This window comes from Taudactylus pleione, unplaced genomic scaffold (genome assembly GCF_031769625.1).
Source record: "Taudactylus pleione unplaced genomic scaffold, aTauple2 ptg000139l, whole genome shotgun sequence".
Taxonomy (NCBI): domain Eukaryota; kingdom Metazoa; phylum Chordata; class Amphibia; order Anura; family Myobatrachidae; genus Taudactylus; species Taudactylus pleione.
Window position 1 is genome coordinate 4,923,839 of NW_028284541.1, and position 10,084 is coordinate 4,933,922.

Consider the following 10,084-nt stretch of genomic DNA (forward strand, 5'->3'; position numbering starts at 1 on the left):
CGCTGACAGTGGGCATCTCAGTCCTTGTGCATTCGGCCGCACGGATCTACACAAGGGGAGGAGTTTTAGCCATATTTGCATAAAGCCGCAGATGAACGACCGCCAATAGATGCTGCTGCGTGCGCTTCTGAATCAGGAGTAATGTCTCACCACAGACATTAGTGGTTCAGCTCTTTTTAATGTTATGTAAGTGTCCTCTACAATCTAAACTATTTATTAGGTTCTTGAATGCCACACGTTCTTTTAGATCTTAAAGTATGTCGTAACAAGCAATAAGAACAATGTCCAACTTTGCCATACACAGTCACCAAGTTGGAAGACATGTGACATTTCAAGCCTCATAGTGATCAATTTGTGCATGATTTGAGTCATGTTAGTGTGTCATAATCTGATTGTATTTACCAACACAACCATTCATAGCAATTTGATCAAAATATCATTGAGCAATCTGCAATAGTGGGCAAATTATCTGATAGCTGCAATATTGCAGTGTGTTTGGCCAGTTAGGCATTCCTGGTTAGTGGGTCTTTGCAGGGGATGGGCATGGGATGCCTGCGCTCAGGATCCTGACAGTCAAAATCCTGACACTGGCATCCCCACAGGGTTAAGGTGCATATACACGTAAAGATTTTCTGTCCAACCATCCAACTAGTTGATTGGTTGGAATGAAAATCTGGTTGGATATGAAAGCAAATGACAATCAGCAATTTGCTCCCAAACACTGGAAAATGGACAAAAACTGTTGTTTGAACAAAAGTTGTTTAGACCAAACATTTAACAAACTTGTCTGACGACCATTTTCATCTGTTTTCTGGCATTTAGAAGCAAATTGCTGATCATCAGTTACTCCCAACCGTTACCAGATTTTTATTCCAACCAATCAACTAGTTGGATGGTTGGCCAGAATTTTTTTACGTGTGTATCCAGCTTTAGGATACCGACACCTGTTGGTAGGTATCCTAACCCTACCCCTTTCCCTTCCCTAAACCCACCGTGCCTGAAACTAGTGCCTAAATCTAACCTCCCCCTCCCCGCACCCTAAACCTAACCCTCCCCCCTAGTGCCTAACCCTACCACCTCCCCCTTAGTGTCTAACCCTATCCCTCCCCCCAACCAAGCTACTTACCTTCGGGATGCCGGTGGTTGGGATGCCGACACTGGTATTCTAAGCGCCAGCATCCCCTGTGTCGGGATACTGAATATATTCCCTCTGCAGATCCTTTTGAGTAACACAAAATAGCCTTTGTGCATGACCTCTAAGATGATGGTGAATGGCTGACCACCATTGGTTTAATGGCACACTTGCCAAATCTATGTGCATTTTATATAGATAAAGGCATTTATACATACACATAAACCAATTTAATGAGGTCATTCATATTTACATATGTGATACATGACATAAAGACAGACATGATGGCCACTTTCTTTCATGACTTAAATAAGGAAGAAATGAGACTTCTTGAGAATTTCAGGAGAAAAATTGAGAACAACTAAGAAGTGATCCACAATCGACTGTACCCTGGACTTTGAAGTGACCATTTCTTGATTGAAAATATAGATAATCCTACAATGGACCAAAATTCTACAAGCGGTTGTGCTGACCATCTACATGTATTCAGTATTGTATCCAGATAATAATGTCTGTCACATCCGGTCGTAAAATAATGATATTAGATTGCAATATAAAAGGTTGACTGTAGGTAGATAATGTTTGTGGTGGTGAGTTACTAAAGACATTTATCCTCATAGCTATTTATCAGGTTAAGAATACTTTGTCTAATTTAAAAACTGTTTCCTATCCTGTCTGGGTGGTTGAGGCAAGAACAGGTGCGTCCACCTGGGAGGAACTTAAGCCTTCTATCCCTGAATTATAAACCGTTATTAGGAATAAACCAGGATGACTTGTAAAGTTTATAGGATATATTGTACATGTGAGGATTTCCTGACAGGGGCGCGTCAATGCTGTTTAATTCACAAGAGCAACGATACTTGAGTATTTATGAATGAAGTATTCAATAGATATAGTTTACTATAAACTCTATCAGTTATTAAAACGTTCACAAAAGTTGCACGCTACTGATATATTTATTGCAGCACCGGGATATCTAACAATTTAGCCCAGACTAGCAAGAAAACATATTGTATAAGGTAACTTTTTGATTTTCTGCTGCATTGCTTTATCAGCTAAGTGAAGGCGAGTGTACATTATTGAGGGCTGTCATCCGACTTCTGCAACACTCTATTGTAGGGAAGACCCTTGAGGAAGAGTAACGCAATTAGGCAACTGGTGGATGACAGATTTCAAAAGGATACGCTGAGGCTTGTAGTTCAGCAACAGCTGGAAAGCTACAGGTTGCATTTTTTCCTGCTCTAATGAAACATTGGCCCGTTTATATTACCCATTTTATTGTTTTTGATACCATATTTGACATGTATTCATTTCATATAATAGAGACCGTTATTTTGAAGGGTACGTATTAATGTAATACTATGGCTGAAGCAATACATACAAGGTGTATCCCATAGTTACTTCCACATAGCAGAATCAATAATATTTATACCAGACGTATTCAATGAAATGTGGTCGCATAAAATGATCACTGAAGCCCATGTTATAGCGGGACTATAGATGTTTCTGTATTTCAGGTCAAATTAATATTGGATTGTTACAGTACATAAATGCAACGCCTAATATATGACATATTGTCTATGCACTTAAATGTGCCCTCTTGTAGCAATGCTATGCACGGTTTGGCTCCATAAAATTACATAAACACCATTATACAGCAATGCATGCAGTAGGCTGGTACAATTTGTAGACGAATAGTGGATCGGATAGATAATAGTTTCAGATTAGTAAAGAAAATATCATTGCAATACATGTACTACCACCCCAACGATATCAGTATTTTTCGTCTTTCATCCGTGCCCTATTGTGCTGCAGCAGACGATGGTAAGCAGGTATAAATAAGTTATGCAGAACTGTATGTAAGTTGCCAGGTCAGATTGTGCAGCGTCTCAGCAAAGCTGGAAACACATCAGGCGCATAGCTAGTACTAATGCACATCTCTCCTCCCAGCAAATATTCTCTAGAAACCCTCAGTAAATTAATATTTTAACTATTTTTTTGGTCCTATTGTCATACAATAGTTAGATCCTTAAGTAGCACACAATATCCAGGCAGGTCTGTATGGATACAATCTCAGAGCCTGAAGGACATTTCATTACTCGTATTGCTAGTTGTTATCTGTGTCCTTGGGGCGGGGGAGAGGCCTTGTGTACTGTATTATTTCTTAAGATATCAGATATTAATACGTGGCGCAATGAAAAAAAAAATCAGCTACACAACTAATTGCATTGTATATGCTGAAGGTGCAATTTGTTTCTACATTAATGTGTTTAGCAGCATCAGATAAATAACAATAGCGTGTGGTCGGGAGGATTTATTTCTCTCGTGTTCTTTAGCCAAAACATTTTCCGCTTGGAAGTCACATTAGCGTTTTAATCAGCACAATTATGCAGACATGTATGAGTGGGGCATATGCCTATGTATGTTTGCATTGCCCTGCTTAGCATAATGTAGCACCGATCATATCTGAGCATACAATCATACAATATGCTTATTATTTTATATCTGCATGTATGTGTGTAGATAGATAGATAGATAGATAGATAGATAGATAGATAGATAGATAGATAGATAGATAGATAGATAGATAGTTAGATAGATAGTGTACGCTTAATATTTATACCCAAAAGGACAGAAATGTACACAAAAGGCAACAATTGCAGTTGAATTCAGGGAAATTGCTGATAATTGTACATTTTAAATTTAATAAAAAATATTTTTTTTCCCTATTGTTCTGAAAATAATTCCATCCTAATTATTTTAGTGTCATCGCACCCAAAAGAGTCTTAATTGACAGATTATATTCCCGAATCATTTTGGCTGCAGCAGCTGAGAAGATAGAATTGGTTCCTGCAGATGGGTAAATCTGCAACAATTGATTAACGCCACCGAAAAATAAATAAAGTAATAAAAATGCGGATGTTTTTGCAACGGGATCGTGTGGTCGCTGCTGTCTGCTTTTATGAAAATGAGCAGTACTGAAAGCATTTTCGTACCGCTAGCTGTGAGCCTCCCATAAATGATGTAAATGGCTCGGAGGTTTTTTTTTCAAGTGAACTGCATGGATCTGTGAAAATAATATCAGGGTTTTCCGTCAGAATGATTTTAGCACTGTACTGAGCCGTATCCTAATCCGACCCGACACCTCCAAGCATCTGCGGTATCTATCTGCCTTCTTATTTACCAAATCTTCACGAGCAAAAGACAAATTGTTCTTGATACTAAATAAAAGACGCTAGCGTATCTCCTTGCTATTGCTGCTTTCATCCAGAGAGAGGGGGTGTTTTATTTTTTATCTCCCATATATTCTGTGGCATCAGCAATTGTCTATCTGAGGAAGGAGAAAAAAAAAAGGCAAGTTCTGGGAGGCAGAAATAAAGAACACGCGTGACATAATGCATTGGATATAGGAAGAATCCTAATGCCTATAGATGCAAATATTAGCCTAGGATCCCTCCTTTCCCTTTGTAGACGGAGTGTAGCAATGGTGTAGATGATTCTATATTCGTTACAAGTCCACAGAAGATGCAGCTCTCTCAGGCTATATGAAAGACTATTTTTGACATAATCTTAAAAATTGCATTGAAAAGGGCAACTGAGATATAACATACTGGATGCAGTGAAGTTAAAGGTCGCTTTTCCCATCCCTTCTGGGTTACAGAAATACACTGTAGTATTTTCCAGGTTAATTCACATGCACAGAAATAGAATAGCGCCTGTATATCTATCCGGCACGAATCGACACTATTTCGTCTCAATAAAACTTCCCCTAATTTTTGATGGTGAATGTCACCTTCATTGTCACCATTCCAGCGAAATGCTGTGTAATGCCCCTGTATTTACTCAGAAATGGCTAATCTTCTTTACGCGGTGCTAAATGAATTATCCCGGCTTTGTTTTTAACCCTTTGCTGGTGAGACACCGTGTACTTATGGAAGTGTTAAAGGGTTTGATTTCTCCCTCTACCCCCCCCCCCCCACCCACCCTCCGCTGTTCAGCATCAGCATCTACTCCAGTATGCAAGCTGACCTAGAAATGACTTCTCACTCTCTCTCTGGTCATTCTCGGGTTTACCTTGCGCCTTTCAGCCGAAAACCACATTTATAACATATAACTGATAATATTTTACATGGCTCAAAGACTGAGTAAATGTTTCTGAGAATGCACAGAGATACCTTTAGTAAAATGGAGACATAACCCCTTGCCACTATGCTACAGCAGGCAACCTTAACTTGGAAAGTGTCTGCATACATACAGATAGAAGATAGTGTGTTTTCCTATTGCATGCATGTGTTGTGTAGAATGGAACACTGAATAATCTAAAAACTGTCAGTATGTAACAAGGTGTAATACAATGGCACTAATGCTTGCCTGTCGTAATTATGGCTTCAATAACGCATTTAACTGGCAGCACATATGATGCTAGCTCCTAGCATTCCCTCCTGTCTACACTACATCGGTCTTTATTACAGTGGAGTCTCATTGCACGGTCACCTTTCTAATTGGATGCCAGTTGCCCCTCAAATGAGAATTGCTTTAGGTGTTTGGTCTAATCTCCTTGCTATGTGCAGCGTGTGGATCACAGGAATGATCGAGGCATTGGATATGCATTCTCTGTGCATTGGGACAGTAGCTGGGAAGGCAGAATGCTGGGCGCTGTCGAGCCCTGGGAGGTGCTGAAAAATCTCCCTCTCTCTGCTCTTTGATTGGCAAAGGCTGACACTGATTGACAAGAACCCATGGCAACCCAGCAGCCAATCTGCCAAGTCCAATAGGAAATCGTTTGTTGGCTCAGGGCAGCTTCTTCTCTTTAACATCAGACAGACTGTGATACCTTAGCTCGGCTCTTGGAGTTAGCAAGTGCATCCAGAGATCATCTCTAAGGAGGTCCCCCCTTTGCTGTTCCTTGTGGTCTCCCTATCTGTTTGGATTCTGCGTCAAGCGCCCGCAGTGTTTGCGTTAAAAAGCTGCGCCAATGTTCCAGTTGCCTATTCTGAACTTCAGCCCCCAGCAGGTTGCTGGGGTGTGTGAGACCCTGGAGGAGAGTGGGGACATTGAGCGACTGGGTCGCTTCCTCTGGTCCTTGCCAGTGGCCCCTGCCGCCTGTGAGGCCCTGAATAAGAATGAGTCTGTGCTCCGTGCCAGGGCCATTGTGGCATTCCACACCGGCAACTTCAGAGAACTCTACCATATTTTGGAGAACCACAAATTCACCAAGGAATCCCACACCAAGCTGCAGGCTCTGTGGCTGGAAGCTCACTACCAGGAGGCGGAGAAGCTGAGAGGGAGACCCTTAGGACCAGTAGACAAGTACAGAGTAAGGAAGAAGTTCCCACTTCCCAGAACTATTTGGGATGGGGAGCAGAAGACACACTGCTTTAAAGAACGAACACGGCACTTGCTGAGGGAATGGTATCTACAGGACCCTTACCCAAACCCCAGCAAAAAGAGAGAACTGGCCCAGGCAACTGGACTTACCCCAACACAAGTAGGGAACTGGTTCAAAAACCGAAGGCAAAGAGACCGAGCAGCAGCAGCCAAGAACAGGTATGGCCAAGATCACCACACACTTGTACATTGTTGGTGCACTATTTGCACCATTGTCTATCTTACACGCAATAAAAATGTATCTCTGGTCTTGTATGTTATAAGTTTATAGCCACAACGTGATTAGTACAACCAGTTCAAATAATATCAAACTGATATTTAACACAATACAATTTTGTAATATACTATTTTTTTATTATATTATTTCTGTTTATTCATACTGCACAGTACTTCAAAATATTAAGATGATAGTGACACAGTGTAAACACATGGATTTCAATATATCTTATTTATAAATATATGCTATTTTAATGTTTTTATGCTTTTTTTTTCAAGTTATTTACGTTGTGTTACATATTTGCACTTTGAAGATGTGTTTGATGTCTGTATTACCACTAACCTCCTGTTAGCAGATTTGGAATTCTTTAAAAGGCGAATCGAGTGTGTGTATATATATATATATATATATATATATATATATATATATAAAAGCATGCATGTAAATATAATGTGTACATATATATATATATATATGTATATATATAAATATATATATATATATATAGTATGTGTGTGTAAAATACTATTGATATTGCTAGACTACATATAACATGCCTACACAGATTTGAACTGATGTCAAAACCTTATTTACAATTTTCTAGACCATTTGTCCTTTGGACAGCTGATTATTTCATTTTTTGTACATTGTCATATCACATAGAATTGTTGTCAATAAAAGTCGCTCGATGTCTACACCTAATCTTCTCTGAATGATGGTGACTAGAAAGGTTATCTATGTGATTTATTCAATGTCTTCTGTTACCCCACTAATATACCAATATTGTACAGCTATGAGCTTCTGGAAGAAACAGTGTTTGTGCGTATATATGTATATATATATATATATATATATATATATATATATATATATATATATATATATATACACACTTGTATATATACGAACATGCAATATACAATACGGGTCATTACTGTAGTGCCGTCTGATTTTATATACGTACAGTACCTTAGGCACGTAGCATATACATACTGTATCTGCTGGAGAAATATAAGACTGTCTTTGCATACAAATGCACTCTCCTGAGATGTCACTGAAGCTCAGGACCCAGTAATATGCCTCACTGTGTCATCCTCATATTCTTACCGTTTCATTGATATCATTTCTGCACATTTATCTTTCTCCAACATGGCTGTGAAGTCACACGTGGAATATGTGCCTGCAGGAAATGATGTATACATGTTATTGATCAGCTAGGCTGCAATATACAGGATGACAATACACAGCATGGCCCTACAGTATGTAACACACAGCCAGTGAAGTGCAAAGAGGGTCTGGTCTTAATGTGTTATGTGGCTTATGGTGACTGTCCCCTCCTGTTGTGTTTTGCCAGGCTGCAGCAGCAGGTCTTGTCCCAGGGATCTGGACGCTCATTGGGCCCAGACGAACGAGGGGAACAGTTGGGCTCAGCCTCCAGTCCTGCAGCTAGCCTGTCCAGCAAAGCAGCCACCTCTGCCATTTCCATCACATCCAGCGACAGTGAATGTGACATCTGACCTATGGGGCATACTTATCGCAGCAAAAACCAGGAGATCAAGCTCAGAACAGTGCCTGACTAAGCATAGCTGCCTTGGCCACAGGGCCACAAAGGGGCTGTCACAGTATCAGGGGGTGCTGATCATCATCTCACACTCTCCTCATATTATTAATTGCTTACAGCTCACTGTAGAAGACTGTAAGGCCTTTCACCTTTACTTTGGGGACCTTCGGTACAACCTCAGATGCCAAGTTGCCAAGTGTGTGAGCGCCTGCCCTCTGCATTCTGTGGGTATTTCATGATGAAAAAGACGCTGTTATATTATTTTATTTTATTTTTTTTCGCTTTACTTTCAAGTTTGTTTTTATAAATATATATAATATGATGACTTATTTAAGGGATTGCCAATGTTAGACCTCCTATGCTTGTCTTTATGTGCGCAGGTGATTTGTGGACGCATGTGCGCCAAATCTATGGATCCACTGAAGAAGCTAAAATAAAATATGTGGTGAGCATCCTTTCCTATTTAATGAGCATTTCTTTCGTTATGGCGATCCCCCGCAAAACTATCTGTAGATTATAACACTCGACACATTTAATATTTGACGACCAGTGATTGTGGTATCATCTGATTGCACGTTTTTTTTCTACTTTGCTATTGTATTGTAACGTTGTGGGAATAGAGCAATGGATTTACTATGAAAATGTTTTACTTATTATTTCCCATTTAAGACGAGAAAAATAAATACACCGAACAGAAGTGATGTCAGGGTAACCATAGAATATAACAAATAATCTGTACATAATTTGTAGTACACAAAACGCCATTGATCATACCGTACATTCATTGATTATATTATATACTCCATACATGTAAAAACCAATGCACGGAAAGCCCAATTCGTCTCGGAACAGTGAGACTCTTTTTTGGTGGTTAGTGGAGAACAATTTATTATTAGATAAGAAAACACCTACCACTTTCTTTTGGCAGCATTTAAAGCGATTTTCACCATCTGCATTGTTATATATATATATATATATATATATATATATATATATATATAATTATGTTTTTTAATTATTTTTTTATTTTGTGTTTTCATGTTTTCCTTGTTCTGCCTCATTGATTTTGGACTCTAGACTACTTACACATAATAATAATAATAATAATAATAATAATAATAATAATAATAATAATAATAATAATAATAATAATAATAAATACTTATTGTTATTATTATTATTATTATTATTATTATTATTATTATTATTATTATTATTACGTTGTGTATTTGAATCTTTGAGTGTGAGATATTATTGCGCTATATTTATGTAAATGCACAGTATAAAATACCACTGTATTTCTGCTTATATTTAGAATTCGCCAAAGAAATTCCGTCTGTCTAAATGTTTAATAACAATGTATGTCCAAGGATATGTTACCATAATTGACCCCTTTATTAACTCCCACATAGCCGCATACTCCACAACTGTGTTAATATTTTTCTAGCTTTTCAATCCCACTCTTTATTTTTTGCATCATTGCTGACTGGGTATATTTTGATGCGAATCTCACATATATTAACATTTTTATTGCAATGCCATTACAATCTGCAAGAACTAAGCTAGATTCGTGTATGTTTAACCTTATACGCGTGTTAATGAGCAACACTCTACCACCTATCTGCCCATGGATGGAAGAATGCTTAGTCAGACGGAAAGACAAAGAAAATGTATACATCCTTCTGTGTGGAATCCCCGGTTACTACATAGCCACATTCCTGCATCTGTGTTCATGGCCGACCCACATACATGTAGAGGAGAGGTACACGGACACCTCACAGGTACT

General features: G+C 38.8%; 1 protein-coding gene across 1 annotated transcript; it reads left to right on the plus strand.

The window, feature by feature from the left end:
- The first annotated feature begins 5,934 nt into the window (after positions 1-5,934).
- On the plus strand, positions 5,935-8,752 carry SIX6 (SIX homeobox 6). Its single transcript, XM_088473765.1, has 2 exons — positions 5,935-6,679; positions 8,092-8,752. The coding sequence occupies exons 1-2, from the start codon at positions 6,108-6,110 to the stop codon at positions 8,252-8,254; spliced, it is 735 nt and encodes a 244-aa protein (XP_088329891.1). The 5' UTR covers positions 5,935-6,107; the 3' UTR covers positions 8,255-8,752.
- Positions 8,753-10,084: the final 1,332 nt, after the last annotated feature.